The 22,990-nt window shown below is 45.7% G+C and overlaps 1 protein-coding gene across 1 annotated transcript in view; it reads right to left on the bottom strand.

The window, feature by feature from the left end:
* The window catches only part of runx1 (RUNX family transcription factor 1), a 182,643-nt gene that overhangs the window by 5,691 nt on the left and 153,962 nt on the right, over positions 1 to 22,990 (bottom strand). Inside the window, exons 6-7 of the mRNA XM_078408774.1 lie at positions 18,832 to 19,023; positions 4,823 to 4,984 (exon numbers count right to left, since the gene is read on the bottom strand). Coding sequence (XP_078264900.1) covers positions 4,823 to 4,984; positions 18,832 to 19,023 — 354 coding nt within the window. The remainder of the gene's footprint in view (positions 1 to 4,822; positions 4,985 to 18,831; positions 19,024 to 22,990) is intronic.

Below are 22,990 nucleotides of genomic sequence, written 5' to 3'. Positions count from 1 at the left end.
CCCGTTGAAATTCTCCAGCACTTTTTGTTTAGTGCTTGTAGCCTGGGTCAGACGTGGGACTCGTCGATGCGAGGCGGCAGTGAATCTTTCATCGGTAGGAAGGAACTGCAGATGCTGGTTTAAACCGAAGATGATACAAAATACTGGAATAACGCAGCGGGACAGGCAGCATCTCTGGAGAGAAGAAATGGGTGACGTTTCGGATTGAGACCCATTCCTTCTCTCCAGAGATGCTGCCTGTGCTACTGAGTTACTCCAGCATTTTGTGTCTATCTTCGGGCAGGTCTCGTGTTATTTACGCTGGTGCCAGACCAGGGTTAATCAGAATTCGTCGCGGTTGTGATAGGATTTCAAATACTGAAACTCTGTGTGGCCAGTCGATCACAACCACATGAAACCTCATCGTCCCGCCACAAAGTGACCACATCTCCCGGGGCCGCCTGCATTCTGCAGACAAGCGGTTGTCAGTCATGGGCTGCGTATTAATAGAGACATTGCTAAACTCACATTTAAAAAAAAAAGATAAATCATCATTTGATCTACTTCCCAGTGAGTATCCGCGATTTCGGCTTTCTTTATGTGTAGAAAGGAACTGCAGATGCTGGTTTATACGGAAGACAGACACAAAGTGATGGAGTAACTCAGCGGGTTTGGCAGCATCTCTGGAGTAAAGGGGATGGGTGACATTTCGGATCGGGGGGCTTCGAGGGTCCCGCCCCGAAACGTCACTCATCCTTTTCTTTCTCCAAAGATGCTGCCAGACTCGTTAAGTTGCTCCAGTACTTTGTGTCTATCTTCGGCATTCTTTGCTTTGGCTTCAGACCCCCCCCCCCCCCCCCCCCCCCACAGTTGAGTATAGGAGCAAAGAAGTCCTTCTGCAGTTGTACAGGGCCCTAGTGAGACCGCACCTGGAGTACTGTGTGCAGTTTTGGTCTCCAAATTTGAGGAAGGATATTCTTGCTATTGAGGGCGTGCAGCGTTGGTTTACTAGGTCCTGCACCTATTGTCTATTGTCTATTGTCTATTGTCTAAGTCCAATCTATCTCTCCCTCCTAACCCCACCCCCTTCTCCCCATAACCACTGACACACATACTAATCAAGAATCTATCTATCCTTGCCTTGAAAATATCCACGGCCTTCTGTGGCAAAACCCCCCCCAAAAAAACACATTCACCACCCTCTGACTAAAGAAATTTCTCCTCATCTCCTTCCTAAAATAACGTCCTTTAATTCTGAGGGTATGACCTCAAGTCCTACACTCTCCCACAAGTGGAAACATCCTCTCCACATCCACTCTATCCAAGCCTTTCGCTATTCAATTCTATGGACTTAATGGGCCGAATGGCCTAATTCTGCTCCTATCACATGTTCTTATGATCTTATGTATCCACCTATCATCTCCCAAATTTGTCTTGCCTCTCTTTCCCAGGTTCACCCCCCACACACACCACATTACAGTCAGACTGAAGAAGGGTCCCGACCTGTCTGTCCATTTCCTTCACAGACGTTCTTAATTCAAGAGAGAGCTGGATAGAGCTCTTAAGGATAGCGGAGTCAGAGGGTATGGGGAGAAGGCAGGAACGGGGTACTGATTGAGTATGATCAGCCATGATCACATTGAATGGCGGTGCTGGCTCGAAGGGCCGAATGGCCTCCTCCTGCACCTATAGTCTATTGTCTATTGTTCCCTGCCCCATTGAGTTCCTCCAGCACTTTGTGTTTTGCTAACAATCCGCGTTTTTCGCTCGCCATTGTCAATCGCTGTCAATAAGTTAACTTATTCGCAACGGTTGCCAACACTAATTACAAGGAGACGCGAGGAACTGCCAATGCTGGAATCTCAAGCAAAACACAAAGTGCTGGAGGAACTCAACAGGCCAGGCAACATCTGCGGGGGGAATCAACAGACGATCATTAAAAGGGGTCTGGACCCGAAACGTTTTCTATTCATTCATTCCCTCCCTAGATGCTGCCTGCCAGACCCGCTGAGTTCCTCCAGCACTCTGCGTTTTAAAGAAAACTTCGAAGTACTCTTCGGAGGTGATGACTACAAGATACAAGATAAATATGGTAAACATGTGCGGTTCGCGGAGGTTTGCTAGCTGCAAATCTGTGGCCACGTTTACTGCAATTCAGATTCTTGAAGGGTCCCGACTCAAAACGCTGTCTGCCCATATACTGATTTTGTTTTATATTTGAAATAAAACAAAATCTCTAGGGTAAAAAAGGACGGATAAGGTTTCGGGTCGGGACCTACCAGTCCTGAAACGTTATCTGCCCATCTCCCGCCAACAGATGCTGCCTGACCAGCTGCGTTTCTCCAGTACTTCCCGTTTTGCAGTAATTACACGCGTTGGCATTGTATTCGCAGTGAACTCGTACTGACAGACGGGGATCGAGCGCACAACTGGCACTGAAGTGTACAAGAAGGACCTGCAGGTGCTGGTTTACACCGAAGATAGACAGAAAAAAGCTGGAGTAACTCAGCGGGTCAGTCAGCATCTCTGGAGAAAATGAATCGTCTCGATCAGAAACGTCACCTATTCCTTTTCTCTAGAGATGCTGCCTGACCCGCCGAGTGTTTCCAGTGTTATGTTATATTCACAGCATCTGCAGTTTTATTTCCCCACCCTTCATTTACTGGCGGTAGAGTTGCTGCCTTACAGCGCCAGAGATCCGCGTTCGACCCTGACTGCGGGTGCTGTCTGTATGGAGTTTGTACGTTCTCCCTGTGACCGTGTGGGGTTTTCTCCGGGTGCTCTGGTTTCCTCCCACACTCCAAAGACGCACGTTAATTGGCTTCGGTAAAAATTGTAAATTGCCTTTAATGTGTGCAGGACAGTGTAGGTGTGCTGGGATCGCTGGTCGGTGTGGACTCGGTGGGCCGAAGGGCCTGTTTCCGCATTGTATCTCGAAACTAAACAACATTACATTTTGCCTGTTTTGCAATTTACAACTTACAAGGCAAGGATAGACAGAATCTCGACGTGTCTCAAAATTAAAGCAATCCTCCACAATGATGCTTTGGCAGGGAGTTGGAAATATTACTCCGGTCACAAGTCGTGACAAAGTCTACCAGACAAGGTGTGTCTCTCTGTATCAGAAGAGCCAGACTGTGGAAACAGACACAGGCGGGCGAGCCAAACTCTGACGCACTCGGCAACATCAGGCCGGTTCGTTTAGGCAGCAGCGAGGCACTATTTGGAGTGCAGATAGATGGCAATTAACCTCAGCTTGCCAACTCCTCGCTCATCCGTCAACTTAGATAGGCACAAAATGCTGGAGTAACTCAGCAGGGGCAGGCAGCATCTCTGGAGACTTTTCGGGTCGAAACCCTTCTTCAGACTGAAAGTCCGGGTAGAGGAGAGAATAGTGGTACGAATAATGGTAGTCAGTCTGAAGAAGGGTCTCGACCCGAAACGTCACCCATTCCTTCTCTCCCGAGATGCTGCCTGACCTGCTGAGTTACTCCAGCATTTTGTGAAGTTACTCCAGCATTTTGTGAATAAATCGATTTGTACCAGCATCTGCAGTTATTTTCTTATATTGTAGGTTAACGGGCTCGCGAACCACTATAAGAAAATAACTGCAGATGCTTCGATTTGTACCAGCATCTGCAGTTATTTTCTTATAGTGGTACGAAAAGTTACAGAACATCGATGTTCGCCTTCTTTAACCACTATTTGTTCGTCTATTTCAGATTTAAAGCCTATTCGATTTAGTTTATCTTGAAGGTACTAATTTAATTCGTGCCTTACGCCGTAGGTTTTAGAATTGGCATATATCACACCGATCACTACTCAGACAGTTGTGAATCTGTGGAATTCTCTGCCTCAGAAGGCAGTGGAGGCCAATTCTCTGAATGCATTCACGAGAGAGCTGGATAGAGCTCTTAAGGATAGCGGAGTCAGGGGGTATGGGGAGAAGGCAGGAACGGGGTACTGATTGAGAATGACGGTGCTGGCTCGAAGGGCCGAATGGCCTCCTCCTGCACCTATTGTCTATAGTCAAGCGCTACGGTACAGCTGTCTTTTTTAGAAAGTGTAGAATTTAATCTAAAAAAAAGATACAAAGTGCTGGAGTAAATCAGTGGGTCGGGTAACATCTCTGGAGAATATGGACAGGTGCAGCTTCGGTTCAGACTGGTTGATTTGAGTTTAATCTGACGTGCCCGCTGCCCACGGTTGACTCCGAATATACACATGCAATCTGCAATACCCGCAATCAGCTCAAGGTGGCAGCCTCGGCTGGGTCTTTCTATCACCCCCGGTTTTTGACACAAAATGCTGGAGTAACTCAGCGGGACAGGCAGCATCCTTAGTTTAGTTTGGTTTAGTTTAGAGATTCAGCGCGGTGTCCTCGCCGACGTTAACAGTAACACTAAGGACAATTTACACTTATACCAATTAGACAAACCCAAGCCAGTTAACCTACAGTATAAGAAAATAACTGCAGATGCTGGTACAAATCGATTTATTCACAAAATGCTGGAGTAACTCAGCAGGTCAGGCAGCATCTCGGGAGAGAAGGAATGGATGACGTTTCAGGTCGAGACCCTTCTTCAGACTCATGATTCTAGGTTGTAACCTACAAACCTGTACTGTGGAGCGTGTGGGAGAAAACCCGCACGGTCACGGGAAGAACGTACAAACTCTGTACAGACAAGACCCCTAGTCGGGATTGAACCCGCCTCTCACAGCGCTGTAAGGAAGCAACGCTGCCACTGCGCCACCATCTCTGGATAGAAAGAACGAGTGATGTTTCGAGTCGAGACCCTTCTTCAGATCATCCCGGGCTAACCGCTTAAGATTTACCGCTCACCTGAAAGCCTGCTGGAAATTTCTGCTGTGATTGTCGGCATGCCGCTTGCCCGGCCGGGGGAGATGGGAGTTGCAGGGTGAACAGAGGGCGTAGACATCTGGCCGAGGTAAGGGTAGGACTGGTCGTAGGTCCACGGCGGCGATGGCTGGATGTGCCTTGTATCTGTACAGGGAGAGAGGAGGGTAGAAAGTGTTGGTTTCTTTTACGACTGAAACCTTCTAAAAAGGAAAACAAAACACAAGCCCACAAAACATTGCAATGTCATCAACCATCAAAACAAACTTGGAGGTTTCTAGTGTGGTGTAGATCTTCCACTGGTTTTTTTTTAAAATTCCCTGGTTGATGCAGTTCATATCTGTTCATTTACAGCAAGAGAGATCCTGGATGAACTAAATAACTCTAGCAACAGTGCAAAAGCATTTGAGCCCCAATTAGTCAACATTAGCCACGATTAGTTACTTTTCCCCCATCTCTTCGTTGATACCCACTTTATGCTTACCATTAAAACACAATGGAACATTCCTTCTCTCCAGAGATGCCGCCTGTCCCGCTGAGTTACTCCAGCATTTTGTGTCTATAATGGAACATAAAATCTGTTGGAACGAACTGCAGGTGCTGGTATAAACCGAAGACAGACACAAAAAGCTGGAGTAACTCAGCGGGACAGGCAGCATCTCTGGAGAAAAGGAATAGATGACGTTTCGGGTCGAAACTCTCCAGACTCACATAAAATCTCACGGTTTGGTTTAGGATGGAGAGATACTAATACGTATACATTATCTGTGATAATGCGTCTCAATGCTGTATCAGGTATGGACAGTCAGCGTTAGGAAATAAGCAACAAGCATTTGTAGACGGGATATTATGCGGTGCTGTGCTATACAGCTCCACAACACCTCTTCTATCTAACATGTTCCCAATGTTGGGGGAGTCCAGAACCAGGGGCCACAGTTTAAGAATAAGGGGTAGGCCATTTAGAATGGAGATGGGGAAAAACGTTTTCACTCAGAGTTGTAAATCTGTGGAATTCTCTGCCTCAGAAGGCAGTGGAGGCCAATTCTCTGGATGTTTTCAAGAGAGAGTTAGATACAGCTCTTAATGATAGCGGAGTCAGGGGATATGGGGAGAGGGCAGGAACGGGGTACTGATTGTGGATGATCAGCTATGATCACATTGAATGGCGTAATGGCTCGAAGGGCTGAATGGCCTCCTCCTGCACCTGTTGTCTATTGTCTATCTGCCTGCTCGTCTCCACTGGGAGAAGTGCAACAAATATCACCACAGCTACTGCCCCAGACAAAGTGGACGTGGAAAGGATGTTTCCAGTAATGGAAGTTAGTTGTGTCGGAAGGAACTACTGGTTTACACCGAATATAGACACAGAAAGCTGGAGTAACTCAGCGGGCCAGGCAGCATCTCTGGAGAGAAAGAATGGGTAACGCTTCGGGTCGAGACCGTTAGTTAATTTAATCTATTGTCATGAGTAACGAGGTACAGTGAAACGCTTTTGTTGCGTGCTCACCAGTCAACTGGAAGACTGCACATGATTACAATCGAGCATCCTCAAAGTCCAGGTGCACGATCAAGGGAATAACGTTTAATGCAAGATAAAGTCCGATTAAAGATAGTTTCAGGATCTCCAGAGGGGTATATTGTACCTCAGGGCCGCTCTTTTTTAAAAGATTGTTTTAGATTTAGAGATACATCTCTCCAACTCTCCAGTTGTTAGTAGTATGGTTCAGTTGCCTGATAACAGCTGGGAAGATGGGGGAGTCTTGGAACAGAGGGCACAGCCTCAGAATAAAAGGACCTTTAGAATGGAGAAGGTGAGGATTTTTTTTTAGCCAGAGGGCGGCCAATCCGTAGAATTCATTGGCACAGACGGCGGTGGAGGCCAATACAAGGGGATTTTCACAGGGGAGATTGAAAGATTCTCGATTGGTAAGGGCATCAAAGGTTATGGGCAAACGGCAGGAGAATAGGGTTGAGAGGAAAAAATATCTCAGCTTCGCCGGAATGGCGGATTGGAGTGGATGGGCCGAAGGGTCTAGTTCTGCTCCAATCCGCACTTCCTGGTCTATATGGCTGCGTCGAATGTGCGCTTTTTACGCACAACCCCAGTTAACACAAGGTAGACACAAGATGCCGAGTAACTCAGCGGGTCAGGCAGCATCTCTGGAGAGAGAAAAAGGATGTGTGACGTTTCGGGTCGAGACCCTTCTTCACACCTGATTCGGTTTCTCTCGAGATGCTGACCGATCCGCTGAGTTACTCCAGCTTTCTGCGCAAGCCTTCGGTGTAAAGCAGCATCTGCTGTTCCCCTCCCACACACAGTGCGAGGGAAATTGTTTCCAGATAAAATTGCGCCCATCAGGACATTCCCAGTGTAGTTCTCAACGATTCTGACACTCGCATGTTCTCGTTTCGCAATTCACGCCCACGTGTCTGACACCTTGTCAGCTATAGACGGTGGTTTACTGATTCACTACTCATGCAACACAAGACCCGGGGCAATGATACGTCGTTGAACAGTCGCCGCAGCTGGAAGCACGTTGCGGTAATCTTTTTGTTAAAGTTCCGTTTAGAGATACAGCGCGGAAACAGACCCTTAAGCCCACGGAGATCAGCGACCCCCGCGAACACTATCCTACACACACACACACACACACACACACACACACACACGAGGGACAATTTACAATTTTACCAAAGCCAATTAACCTTCATTACTTGTGGGTCTTTGGAGTGTGGTAGGAAACCGGAGCTCCCGGAGATTAAAAAAACCCACGCGGGTCACGGGTTGGGGATGTACAAACTCCGTGCAGACAGCATCCGCAGACAGGATCGAACCCGGGTCTGTTGTGCTGTAAGGCAGCAACTCTGCCCTCTTGCCGTTGTCGCCTCTGAAAGGGCTGCACTCCGACATCAGGCAGGGGGGGGACATGACTGAGCAACTCCAGAACACGTTGCTCGGGCACCCACCAAGTCCACAAGCAACGGGAGGAGATTTATTCAGCATTTGAGTGTTAGATTCTTATTCAACGCGCGCCTCGTTGGCGGCAAGGTAGCAGCACTGGAGGCATTTGTTAATGTAATGTCTGGCTGTGGACTCTGCATTTAGACACCAAAGGGTAGGGCGCGTCGTGAATTGACTCTCCAAATGCCTTCTGAGACAGCGCATCCACCCTGGACCTCCCTAGTGAGCAATGCATATTGCCGGGAGTCACGAGCAACTGCGGGCGCCGGATTCTTGAGCAAAAGACAAAACGCTGGAGTGACTCAGCGGGTCAGGCAGCATCTGGGGAGCCAGTGGGTAGACGGCGTTCTGGGTCGGGAGCCTGCTTCAGATTGATTGTAGCAGGGACCATAAAGCTGGATAAAGCGAGATGGGGGCGCGACAAAGATAAGTGGAACAGACAGCACCTCATATTGCACTTGGGCAGTTTACAGCCCAGCGGTATCAGCATTAATCTCTCTAACTTTCTTCTCTCTTCTCTTCTCCCCCCACCCCCACACACACTACTACTCCACTCTAGTCGTCTTACTAGTTCCACTGTTCGCAAAAAAAACAACCTTTTCAGTCAGAGAGTTGTGAATCTGTGGAATTCTCTGCCTCAGAAGGCAGTGGAGGCCAATTCTCTGAATGCATTCAAGAGAGAGCTAGATAGAGCTCTTAAGGATAGCGGAGTCAGGGGGTGTGGGGAGAAGGCAGGAACGGGGTACTGATTGAGAATGATCAGCCATGATCACATTGAATGGCGGTGCTGGCTCGAAGGGCCAAATGGCCTCCTCCTGCACCTATTGTCTATTGACTATTGTCCTTGTATCCTTTCGTTATCTCCTCTTCCCCAGCCAACAATGGGGCCATTTTGGGCTCCATGCCGATCATCGATCGCCCGTTCACACCAGTTCGATGTTATCCAACATGCACATTCACATTCACTCCCTACACTTTTTTTTTTACACACAGGGCAATGAACCTACCAACCCGCACGCTTTTGGGGATGTGAGAGGAAAGGGGGAACACCCGGAGGAAACCCCACACAATCACAGGGAGAAGGTGCGAACTCCACAAAGACAGCAGCCGAGAGGCTGTGCCGGGTCGAACCCGGGTCTCTGGCGCTGTGAGTGAGGCAGCAGCTCTACTGGCTGGCCATTCTGTCCCCTCCAACATTTAACACCGACACAACCCCACCCCACCTCCCCTCCCATTGATGAGGCTAGAGAAGCCAATGGGTCATTATAACCCCTCACATCCACGTTTGCTGGGCCCTCTACACTAGTTGTAACACATGAATCAACCCCTGACCCACTTGCAGAAATTACTCATTGCAGCAGTTCACCGGCGTTCATAACTTTAATTTGTACATCCTCCATTCATTGGGGAAATGTAGTCTTCTCCTGCCAGCCAGACTCATAAGTTCACCAATGATTCAATGATACTTTATTTTACATGTACCGAGGTACAGTGAAATGCTTTGTTATGCGTACAACCCGGTAAAGTCACGTAGCAGACCTCAGTACACAAATTTTGCCACATTTCTGCTGCCTGCAAAGCGACAATCGTTCACCAAACAGACCGATTTCCCTTCCCTATCTTCTGCTTGCCACCGCACAGGGCAGCAGCCTCCCCACCCCCACCCCCCCTCCCCACCCCATCAGGTCCCCTTTTGATCGGGATGCCCTCCCCGCTGGGTACCCGCTTCGCTCCCGAAGTAGGCCATTTGGCCCATTGAGTCTATTCCGCCATTCAATCATGGCTGGTCTATCTTTCCCTCTCAACCCCGTTCTCCTGCCGTCTCCACATAACCCTTACCAATCAAGTATCGTTGCTGATCTCTGAGTGTCCCATCCACACTGACCCTCCTCCCTCTTCCATGTTCATCAGTGACCAGGACTTCCATGTCCATGTGAGTGAATTCATGAGCTAACTCTCCCTCTCTACCATGCAGCCTGACTGTGCGTTGCAACATCCTTCGACCAAGGTCGGGGTGTCTCAGAGTGCATCGCCTTTCTCAGAAGGTTGAGGAGCAGATTACTGGTGTTTAATGAAGCGTGTCCTTCCCGTAACAATGCCGATCTAATTTAAGCAAAAAGTCACTGTGTGTAAACCAGATCTGCTGAATGTTTAGGGTCAAGTTGAGCCTTAGTGCTGTACAGAGTGAAGGTTTAGCATAACTTTAAAAAAATTGAGATCTGCTTTCTACACTGCCGTGTGAATTGCTGACAAGTAGAGCCAGCACCAAGATGTATCCTGCCTATATTTCACATCTAAGGTTAGAACCAAACCTTAGTATTTTCAATCTATGCAAGAAATAAATACTAAATAGTTTAAAAACATAATTTGTTGCCAAAATGGGAATATAATTACGCCTTGGGAAAAGTGCTTAATCCTTGTAATCTGATAAAATACCACACCTAGATTCTGGCATTAATAAATGACTGAACAGACCCAAAGAAACATTCCCATGCTCTGTGAGAATTTCTGTGGATCTATCAGTCATCCCTCCTGATGTCTCTTGTTATCGCAACTCTGCTCCTGAACTCTGGCTGGGTTCCTCTGTGCACTTGGTACCAGTTTTTGTTTCAGGTTGTCAAATGAAGTTCAGAACTTTGAAATCTGACTCAACTGTTCTCAACTGTCCCATCTACATTAGCCCATCTGCCTGCGTTTGGCTCATAATCCCTCTAAACTTACTTTATTAATGTACCTGTCTAAATGTTTCTTCAACGTTGCGATAGCACCTGCCTCCTCAACTGCCTCCTCCGCCAGCTCGTTCCATTCACCCTCCACTCTTTGCGTGAAAAGTTACCCCTCAGGTTCCTATTAAATCTTCCCCCCCTCACCTTAAACCTATGTCCTCTGGTTCTCGATTTCCCTACTCTGGGCAAGATTCTCTGTGCGTTGACCTGATCTATTCCTCTCCAATCATTATTCAGTTTCAGGGACAGTTTCTTTCCAGCTATTATCAGGCAATAGCCATCCTATCACCAATTGGAGAGTGGTTCTGACCTATCATCCAGTCTGAAAAAGGGTCCCGGAATGGCGGGATTGTCGTATGTTGAAAGGCTGGAGCAATTAGGCTTGTATACACTGGAATTTAGAAGGATGAGGGGGGATCTTATTGAAACATATAAGATAATTAGGGGATTGGACACATTAGAGGCAGGAAACATGTTCCCAATGTTGGGGGAGTCCAGAACAAGGGGCCACAGTTTAAGAATAAGGGGTAGGCCATTTAGAACGGAGATGAGGAAGAACTTTTTCAGTCAGAGAGTGGTGAAGGTGTGGAATTCTCTGCCTCAGAAGGCAGTGGAGGCCAGTTCGTTGGATGCTTTCAAGAGAGAGCTGGATAGAGCTCTTAAGGATAGCGGAGTGAGGGGGTATGGGGAGAAGGCAGGAACGGGGTACTGATTGAGAGTGATCAGCCATGATCGCATTGAATGGCGGTGCTGGCTCGAAGGGCTGAATGGCCTACTCCTGCACCTATTGTCTATTGTCTATTGAGATTGTATTATGTTGAACATGTTGGTTCATCTTGTGTTTTCACAAGTTTTGCAACACTGGCACCTCTATACTGCTGAGGGAGTTTGGCATCAGGGTGGTGCAGTGGTAGAGCAGCTGCCTTATTGCACCAGAGACCCAGGTTCGATCCTGACTACGGGTGCTCTCTGAACGGATTTACGACGTTTACCGCGGATGCTCCGGTTTCCTCCCACATTCCAAAGACACACAGGTTTGCAAGGTTTATTGGATTCTCTAAATTGTCCCTAGTATGTCGGGTAAACTAATTTATGGGTGATTGTTGGTCAGTGCAGACTCAATGGGCTGAAGGGCCTGTTTCCATGCTGTACCTCAAAAACTAAAGTCCTGATTTCTGAGATCCTGTCGGTATATAACCCTGAGTAGCCTGCAGTTTGTTCCTCATTTTCTTACCCTTATTGGGCCAGTAAGCCTGGACATGTGGATTGATAGGCCTGTCACTACTATCCAGCATCAGGGTGCATGAGTGAGACAAGGGAGTATCTATGCTCGAACATTAAGTGTTGCCAATTAAAAAATCTGCGTGGGCTAAAGAGTGATCTCCTACTGGCGCCTGTAATTCATCAGGACAAAGTTTCCAGGAAATATAAAAAATATTTTAATCTTAATTTGTGGTTTAAATTCTTTTAGAGCTAATTTGACAACACCCACTATTTTAATGATAGACTGACGTAATTCTGATTGGTTATTTAATAACAGCATCAACATCCTTAAACCATTGCTTGGTGCGCAAGCACAATCGTACCTGGCTTCCTGACTAGAATGGAAGACATTAGAGTCATATTCAGGGGGACTCCAAACGCAGGCTCGGCGATCATTTCGCTCAACACCTTCGCTCAGTCCGTCTTAACCAACCTGATCTCCCGGTGGCTTAGCACTTCAACTCCCCCTCCCACTCCCAGAATGGCATTTCTGTCATGGGCCTCTTCCATTGTCATAGTGAGGCCCAGCGCAAATTGGAGGAACAGCATCTCATATTTCGCTTGGGCTGTTTACACCCCAACGGTATGAACATTTACTTCTCTAACTTCAGATAGGTCCTCTGTCCCTCTCTCCCCCCCCCCCCCCCCTTCCCAGTTCTCCTACTGTCTTCCTGTGTCCTACTACATCCTATGTCCCGCCCCCTCCCCTGACATCAGTCCGAAGAAGGGTCTCCACCCAAAACTCACCCATTCCTTCTCTCCTGAGATGCTGCCTGACCCGTTGCGTTACTCCAGCATTTTGTGTCTACCTTCAATTTGAACCAGCATCTGCAGTCATTTTCCTACACATATTCAGGGGGAAGGTCATCTTTGGCAGTATTCTGGACAGGCCACATGGAAACCTTGTTTTTAAGACATTTGCCACAAACACCCGGACTGCCGTGTTCATAAATTTATAAGGTATAGGATTATAATAAGGCCATTCGGCCCATCAAGTCTACTCTGCCATTCAATCATGATTGATCTATCTCTCCCTACTAACCCCATTCTCCTGCCTTCTCCCCTTAACCCCCAAAACCCGTACTAATCAAGAATCTATTTATCTCTCCCATAAAAATCAGTATATTCTCCATCTTTTATCTGCAGACTTCATCACTTTGAACCCAAATCACAGCAAGTTGTCCATGCTGCAGCTGCCCTTCCAAAGACACAACCATCCACCTACAGCCCTCCCCTCGACCCAGGAGAACATAAACAACTTTGCTGGTCAAGGAAACATTGTATTTAAGACATTTGCCACAAACACCCTGGGCTGCCACGTACATAGGCTCATAGTTATAGGACCGGAATTAGGCCATTCGGCCCCTCAGGTGTACTGTACTATTCAATCATGACTGATCTATCTCTCCCTCTTGACCCCATTCTCCTGCCTTCTCCCCACAACCCCTGACACTCGTACACAGTGAATGAGTCTGAGATGCTGCGGCACTTGGCAACCATTTTGTGCAAGTCCACTAGCCGCAGGAATGAGTGCCCAAAGAATTGATTTCTTGGGTTGAGAAAGATTGCCCAGAATAGTCAGGAACTGAACAAAAGGGCGAACGACTTTTGGCTCCGAGAAGCTACCATGATGACTTTCGAGGTTAGAATGTGCCAGAATGCAGGCTGAATGTGAATCAGCGTTAAGAAGTCTACCTCAAAATATACAGCCAGCTACCTTATAATTCTGCTTTTGAATCCCCTTTTCCTTTAGCTGCCAAATATGACCCCCATGACCCAAGCAACTAACAAGCTGCTCATTGTCTCAGACAGGTGTTAGGTTTGAGTTGACACCGAGCCAAGACGTGGATCTCAGCCAAAACGTTGAGCAAAAACATGTAGCAGCCATCCTGTGCTGTTGCTGCAGTCAGCTGGGGAGTCAGCAAATCAAAGCTCATCTGCCTCACACACACACACACACACACACAAATACCCCAACACAGACACACACACTCAGCCAAGCACACACACACACACACACAAATACCCCAACACAGACACACACACTCAGCCAAGCACACACACAAACAACCTCAGAAATACACTCAGTCATAAACACACTCACCGTCACTACACACACATTCACTCGCACAGACACATCCGTTCTCATACACACACACACACACACACACACACAAATACACCAACACAGCCACACACACTCAGCCAAGCACACAAACACACTCAGAAATACACTCAGTCATAAACACACTCACTGTCACGACAGACACATTCACTCAGACTGACACATCCGTTTTCAAACACAAACACAAACACAAACATAGACACACACAACCATAGACACACACAAACACACACACACATACAGACACACACACACACACACACACACACACACAACCATAGACACACACAAACAGACACACACAAACAGACACACACAAACAGAGACATACACAGATGGGCACGCACACAAAGACACTCACATACACACTCAGCTCCAGCCCTATACACTCACATACACACATTCACATATACTGTGCACACTCATACAGACATAAGCCCACAAGTACACGTACACAGACACAGATCGACACAATCATTCTCAGAAACACACCCAACACTCTCACAGACATACACATTCACTCACACATTCACACACTCACAAACACTCCCACTTGGGCTATATCTGCCGACTGTCTGCAATAATTACACCAGGCATCATGCCAGCTGTGCTTCAGCCCTCCTTCCAAGGCAAATGAACACCTATCTGAAACCCAATTGTAAATCGCATTGATAAAAATCCCTGGACATGGCTTTCTGAAATCTCAAGAGTTGATGTATTGGGGGTTGAAGTTTGCCTCTTCGCTCAGCCGCGTTCCTGAAATTTGGTTCCAGTGCTGTCAGCAGCTGTACTTCAGAAGCAGAGTTAAAAATGCATATATTACTTCTTCGTGTGTGTAGTGCAGACAATGGCAAAATTTCTGCTTGGGCTAAATAATGTTTTTGCACGGAAAATCAAAAACAGGTACATGAGACTCGAAGAAGGAGTTGGCCACATGACTCCTTCCAGCCCGGGGCTCCATTCAGTAAGACCGTGCCTGCCTTCGTTCCTTGTCAACTCTCCCAATCAATTCCCATTTCCTCTGCTTCCCTTAATGTCAAAAGAAGTATTGATATTACCCCTCAATACACGTAACTTGCAGCCACAAAATGGGTGTGGGTGGGCGGGCATGGGTTGGCGCTACACCTCTGCTTTTGTGCTGGCAGGGGTTAAATAAAAAGTCAGTTTTTATTCCCCTTGCCCAGGCTGCAATCCAAACCTCTTCTGGGGAACACATGTGTGGATGGGATTAGTCTCGGTGATGATGTCCTCTCAGATAAAACAGACCGCCAACCTTCACTGTTGTTTGAGAAATGATATTTTGGAAAGTGGTCTCTGAGGACAAATCAGAGTCAGAAGACCACACCCTGGTACGGGCCATCTCTGTAGGGAGGCAAGGCGAGCGAGGAAAGGAATTGGGAAGAAAATATTTGGGAAGACAGCAAGCTTTCAGATGTCGCCTCTCTTTTTTCCCCCTACTTCTTGAAGAAACAATACACAGTAAGCAGAGGAAGCACTCCAGTTACACACGCTGATGTAAAAATCACCAACACATGAATTTCCCTATGATTCTGCCGTACAGATGTGATTAATTTAATCAGCAAATATGACTTGTTGGAGTAGCTTGCATTAGTTTAGCCAGCTCTTGCAAGTCCATTCATAAAAAAGATATTAACGGCTTGATAATAAAAGCTGCTCCCATTTCTCTTTTTACATATGATTTAAATTATCCAATTTGAAGTCAGTCCAGTGAAAAAAAAAGCATTGCTTCAAAAACTGCTTTTCCGGTTTAAATAGAAAAGAATCCCTGCAGATAAAATCTGAATGATTTTATGAAGACATTTTTAAAATATTTTATGAAACTCGAAACACATTGATTTTGGATAAGTAGAACAAAAGAATGGTGCGAACTTAATGGTTATTGGAATTAAAATAAGTTATCTCCAAGTTTTCCCCTCCTTGCCTAGATGTGTAACAGTTTATGATTTGATCTGGCTTTTAAGTCCTTGCCTAAAGTCCTATCCCTTATGGTACATGCTGACAAGATATATATGGATGAAAAATTCAAGTTTAATCATCTTAGCTTAAATAGCAACCATTCTCACTGCCGGTTCACTATGTATGGCCCACCAAGTATAATTAAGTAATTCCTTTCTCTCGGAATTGATTTAATCAAAGTAAGATCTATGATGCACTTCCAATATTGAATATTGCAGTCTCAGGATGTTAGACTAGGCTTTCCAAAAACACTACAGGAGACTCAACTATTTTCTTTGGACTACATGTTACATGCAAGAGCAAGGTGACCCAAAATAACAAAAAATAGTAGATTTGGTTTTAGTTTAGAGACACAACATGGAAACAGGCTCTTTGGCCCACTGAGTCCCCACCGACCAACGATCCCCGCACACTGGCACTATCCTACACACACCAGGGACAATTTACAATTATACCAAGTCAATTAGCCTACAAGTTAATGTCCCTCGTGTGCGCAGGATAGCGTTGGTGTGCGGGGATTGCTGATCAGCGTTATCACGGTGGGCTAAAGGGCTTGTTTTCACGCCCCATCTCTAAACTAAACTAAACTGAACGGATCGTGTAGATGATATGTAGACGATTCAGGTGCTGTTGCTTCAGTTACTGTGATAAAGATCTTTAGTTTCGTAGCCACATGTGGAGATGTTGCAGAAATGAGTCGATGTTTAAAATGTCTCTTTGTTAAAGTAGTCTTTCCATGCAGTGACTGTTAGTGCTATCAGTAGCCTGTTCAGTGTTTAGAAAGATTCCAAACAAGGATGATTCAGATGAAAGGTATGCAGCAATTAAACTGGCAGACAAAAGGGGATGTGCGTGAGACTGGAGTTGTACAGGAAGAAGGGGATTGGTGCAGGTACGTGTCCTGCATTGGAAAATAGATCAGCCATGTTGGAATGGCAGAGCAGTCAGTGGGTCGAATGGGCTAATTCTGCTGTGTCTAATAGTGTTAAAAGCAGAAACTGTTGAACAGAGACAAGATATTGCAAAGCAAAGAAATGATGAATTGTCACATCAATTCCACATAAGGACACCATGTTGGTAACTGAGGGAGAGGGAGATTTAAACCCAGGGGAATCGGTATATCTTCTTGCATCTGAGAAAGCAGAGTACCATCAAGAGAGCACGGCAAGAACATAAGCTGTGTTCCAGAGGAGGTTGGCGGAATTTCACTGACAACTTACGCAACAGTTAAGCATTTTCTATCAGCACATTAGAAGAACATAATCAACTTTAGGGTGGCACAGTGGCACAGTGACAGAGCTGTTGCCTGGCTTACAGCGCCAGAGATCCAGGTTCGGGCCTGACAACGGCACCTATCCTTATGGAGTTTGTGGGTTCTCCCTGTGACCTGCGTGGGTTTTCTCCGGGTGCTCCGGTTTCCTCCCACACTGCACAAACATGCAGATTTGTAGGTTAATTGGCTTTGGTAAAATTTTAAATTGTCCCTGGTGTGTAGGATAGTGTTGCGCATTGGGTAATCGCTGGTCAGCGCGGACCCGGTGGGCCGCAGGGCCTGTTTCCATGCTGTATGACTGAAGTCTAAAAGATAATGTGTAACTTGAATCTCCGTCGTCAAGAACCCACATGCTTACATTTTGATTACACTTGAATGGGGATGTTGATAAATTGAAGAAATATTAACAGCCTGAACTATGCGACACAAGGCTTCATTGGAAAGTGCCCACTTTAGTCCAGGGAAATGAGCTATCAAATTAAATCACATAATTGTGATGAAAAGAAAGTGTTTGTGCTGTTCTGGAACAAAGGTGACCTTTCATCTGTCAATTTGTGTGATGTGGTGACAATTGGGGCCACTACCAGGTAACAACATGTTTGGGGAACTTACTGAAAGAACAGGTGCTTTCACTTCGACGGATTAGAAGAAACAAAGGATTGGCATTTAGTGCAGGGCTTATTTGTCTGAGCATGTATCAATCAAAGACTATTCTGTATGTAACCTTCGTCCTGTAGTTATGCCATGTTATTTTATTAGAATCACAAAATTAATGGCTCAGTTCGACATTAATGATAAATGCTTTTGAGATGAAAAATATATGCTGGTGCTGAATACTGATTACAAACCTATTAATATCCATATCACACAGTGTTTTGCCCTTTTCTACGCAGATCCTTAATCTTACGTTAAAGGTTGACTTATACACATCTACATTAGACTGGATGTTGGACAATGACTCTGATGGTTAAACTGTCATGTGTGTGTGTTATAAAGTGGACACAGGTTGTGGAACAGGATCCTTCAGTCTGCCAGCTAATTCTCAGCTCCCCACTGCAAGGGCGTGTGTCATCATATTTCTACCGCCTGATCATGCCTTGATAAGGCAGAAGGATTAAACAAGCAGAAGAATATTGTTGTTGTTTGAAACCAACAACAGATTCATCTCAGATCAGGGCTGCATAGTGGCACAGCTGCTGCCTCACAGCGCCAGAGACCCGGGTTCGGTCCTGACTTCTGGTGCTGTTTGTGCGGAGTTTGCACGTTCTCCCTGTGACTGCGTGGGTCTCCGCTGGGTTCTCTGGTTTCCTCCCACATCCCAAAGAAGTGAGTGTTTGTAGGTTAATTGGCCTCTGTAAGATTGCCCCAAGTGTGTAGTGAGTGGTTGAGTCAGTGGGATAACTTAAAACTCATGTGAAAGGGTGATCGATGGTCAGTATGGACTTAGCGATCCAAAGCAGTTATTTCTCTAAACTAAACAGCAAATGACACTGCCAACGTCACCCTCCGTGAATACTGCACACTAGATACCCCAGAAAGGCCGCAGATATCATAACAGATCGCATAGCTACTTAAAAAAAAAAAGTTCAATATAGCAATTAAAAAAAAAGAATTAGCAGCGAAGCTAGACTTGCCATGCCTCTTTCTGTATAGCTCTCGTGTACCTACCTTGCATTTGGGTCTGTGCCTGAGGGTTAAAGACGGTGGTGGGGTTGAGTGAGGGCCGTGGGTTGGGAGCGGTAGTGGGGTGATGAGGGCTGAGCCTCATGGCCGAGCGACGAAGCTGCTCTAATTCACTGAGCCGTTCTGAGAAGGCCAGGCCAGCACTCTTACTCTGCTCTTCCAACTTCTGTCTATGTCCTGCAGGACACAGGAAAACATTCCGTCTTACTTCAAAGGAAAAGGAAAGAACGTCTCGATCATTTTCTGCTGCAGGGTTAGAACTTCAAATCAAGACTTTGCTGAGAATTGTTTTTTTTTTAAAACTTCCCCCTTTCTTCTTTTCGCTCTGATTCTCCCACCTCTCACCGGGAATGGCTGGATTTGACACCTGTGGATTTTTGCTGCATTAGTTTGCATTTTCAACACCTTCCTGACCCTTTCGAACATAAAGGAAAGCACTGGTGCTGGTGCTCATTTTTATATCGGGACATAGTAAAAGCTAACTCGCAACCCACCTCGCTGCAACCTTGCAAGACCCCCTCTCTCCCACCGCACCCATATCCCACTGCTGCCTGAAGTCAAGGCAGCAGCTGGTGTCATGAGATGAGAAGGGGAATGCACTGATTGATGGCGCAGACGGTTTACACAGGTGCCAGAATTCAGGTGTTCTTCTAGACAACCTCCAAGACAGCAACAAGTGTGAAACCCCCCCACCCCCCCCCACCTCTCATCATTATTTAGTCTGGCTTGATACAAATCAACTTCAGATCTAGACATCTGCTTCCAGCCAAGTGAGGTTTGTCAGATAACTCTTATCTTTCCGTTGCAATCTTTTACAGGCCAAATCTCCACCCACTGCCAAATTTGGGTACATTCTCTGTGGGGAATGATTGTATTTATGCTCGACTCCTGTCCCAGGATTGCAGACACTTGAATTTATCCATTGGACTGAGCAGCAAAATCTTTTATGTTCTCCTGGGTCTTTGGAAGAGATGCTTGCAGCATGGACAACTTGCTGTGATTTGGATTCAAAGTGGTGAAGTTTGCAGATAAAGGATGGGGAATATATTGATATTTTTAAGGCAGAGATAAATAGATTCTTGATTAGTATGAGTGTCGGGGGTTATGGGGAGAAGGCAGGAGAATGGGGTTGGGAGGGAAAGATAGATCAGCCTCGATTGAATGGCGGAGTAGACTTGATGGGACGAGTGACATAATTCTGCTCCTATCACTTATGAACTAATGAACTTACGAACTTGCACTGTATTCCAAGCCACCTCTCCTTGTAGAGGAAATCCCTGAAGGAATCTGGTTTGGATCCGGGTGGCCAAATCCCTTCCGGATATGAGACCCAGTCCTCCCGATATCACACACTTTGCCCTCTCCTATTCTAGCTTCTCCACCTTTACCCAATGAGTTTGATGCAAAGTTCAGAGATGGTGCACCAACTCCACTCCAATGCTTTTCAGAAATTACAGCTACAACACCTACAAGCATTTGAAGCCACTTTTCCCAAAGAAAGGTCAGGATTCTCATTGCTAGTCTGAATAGCAACTCTTCTTGCAGTCAACCCACTCAATATCCAACAAATGTAAATTAGACTCAGAACCCTACGTTGTTGACTTGGATGAGGGACCAAATGAAATCTATCTAGAATGAATAAGCAAACTGGTTCGATGCTCTGAAACAATTTAGAAGAATGAGTTCATAAGTTCATTAGTCATAGATGCAGAAGTAGGTCATTTGGCCCTTCGAGTCTCCTGCCTTCTTCTCATAACCCTTACCAATCATGTATCTGTCAATCTCTACCTTAACATTACCCAAATGACTTGGCCTCCAGAAGAAGCTGAAAATATGATTACAATGATCGCAGAAAGTACACCCACAAATTCCCTTAGGGATTTTATGCAACACTTAATCACAGGAAACTATTTCAATAACACCAATAGAAAGCATTACCTTATGCAAAATATGTCTTTTAGTTTGGGGTGACAACAAAATTGGTGTCTGTCTCTTGCGTCTCACAACAATGAACAGACATGTCTTTCTTTCAGTTGGAATGTAAACTTTGAAGAACTAGTTGGGCCGGAAGTGATTCAGCGCTATCCACTGCAGAAAGATGCACATCCGATGAGCAATCACAGAAAGAAAGCCCTTTATTTGATTCGCTTGCGGCAATGATTTTACAGGACTGCCACTTTTACATTAGTAGAATTGAGTTTTAAACACATTCTCTGTGCAAGTAGGCAGTCAAGTCCATGCAATAAGATCCCATTGAACAGCAGTGATGTGGAGTTCATTGCCACGGATGGCTGTGGAGGCTAAGTCATGGGGCATTTTTAAAGCAGGGATTGTCAGGTTCCTGATTAGTAAGGGTGTCAAAGATTATGGGGAGAAGGCAGGACAATGGGGTTGAGAGGGAAAGATGGATCAGCCATGATTGAATGACGGAGTAGACCCGATGGGCAGAATGGCCTAACTCTGCTCTTATAACTTATGAACAAATGATGTGAAATCTCCACTGGGAATACTAACTTGTATTAATCTGATTGTTTGTGTAGAGGAATGTATAGTGATCATTATTTAGTCCATCAGTCACAAGGTACATATTTCAAAACAATTTCCACTGCCATCTGAATACATTTATGTACAAGTTGACTCTCATTTTGTCACTCTTGAATAGATGTTTCAGGAAACCCTTAAATATCATGCAGATTATTGAATAAACTCTTTGTTCTGAAAGCCTTAACTCATTTAAACAAGTTCTCGCAATGCGCTGAGATGCCTCATCTCTCCCCTAACTTTAAGTTATTTTTGTAAATGATTCATGCCCCAAGTCTGAGATCAGTCTGAGATCAGCTGATGAAAACTTCCTGACTCTATATTGAGTCATCGCCTTTTAACCAATGGCTTGCACTTTAAACAGGCAGATGATCTGCAATCATGTATCGTCATTTATGGAATAAACTTCTATTTCAAAGAATGTGCAGAGATAAACATCTGTGTTAATTATTGCTTTGTTGCAGTCATTCAAAACTTGTCAAGAAACCCTTTATACCAGGTTGATGAGGTATCTAATGTACAAAAATCTGCAAATGCTGGTTAATGCACAAAAGGACACAAAGTGCTGGAGTAACACATCAGGTCAGGCAGCGTCTCTGGAGATGGACAGATTATGTTTTGGGTGGAGACCAATTCACCAATCCCAATCCAAAACATCACCTATGCATGTTCCCAGACATGCTGCCTGACCTGCTGAGTTACTCCAGTACTTTGTGTCCTTTTGTCCAAAGATTGAAGGATGACCTAAAGTTAATGATTAATGATGTACCCAGGAGTGGGTGTGGATCGCAAAAGAGGAACAGATAAACAGATTATGAGAGGAATAGATCGGGTAGATGCACGGAGTCTCTTGCCCGGAGTAGGTGAATCGAGGACCAGAGGACATGTTTAAGGTGAAGGGGAAAAGATTTAATAGGGATCCGAGGGGTGACTTTTTCACACAAAGGGTGGTGGGTGTATCGAACAAGCTGCCCAAAGAGGTAGTTGAGGCAGGGACTATCCCAACATTTAAGAAACAGTTAGACAGATACATGGATACGACAGGTTTGGAGGTAATATGGAACAAATGGGGGCAGGTGGGACCAGTGTAGCTGGGACATGTTGGCTGGTGTGTGCAAGTTGGTCCAAAAGGCTTGTTTTCACACTGGCTTGTTATCACTCTAAACAGAAATGAAACAGCAATGGTTGAGAGAGGGAATCATGGCGTGGAACGAAACATGGACAAAAAACTCTGAAAAATATGATGACTGGAGTGGGAATGGGAAGAAAGATCAGAAGGGAAGCAAAAGATCAGAAGGGAAGCAAAGAATACAAGAATGAAAAAATGCTTGCTGGCTATTTAATAATGTTTAATTCTATTGAAACCTTCTCAAAAAAATGACGTATTCCAAACCTGCAAGCAGCAAGACCGAGACAGTGTTCAGACCTTTCTGGTAAAATGGCATAATATTTCTCCCACACAAGTGCCAAGCAAAAGTCTTGCCCCACAAGGCAGAGGCGTTCATTGACATGACCATCGCGGAGTCCCTTATCTTGATGATTCTAAGAGTCACCACGATCAGAAATGTAAGTGACTCAACCATGTAGTTATTGTGTCCACAAG

The sequence above is a fragment of the Rhinoraja longicauda genome, chromosome 12 (genome assembly GCF_053455715.1).
Source record: "Rhinoraja longicauda isolate Sanriku21f chromosome 12, sRhiLon1.1, whole genome shotgun sequence".
Lineage (NCBI taxonomy): Eukaryota > Metazoa > Chordata > Chondrichthyes > Rajiformes > Arhynchobatidae > Rhinoraja > Rhinoraja longicauda.
The sequence above is the reverse complement of the archived record's forward strand: the minus strand, read 5'-3'. Positions and strand labels throughout refer to the sequence as shown.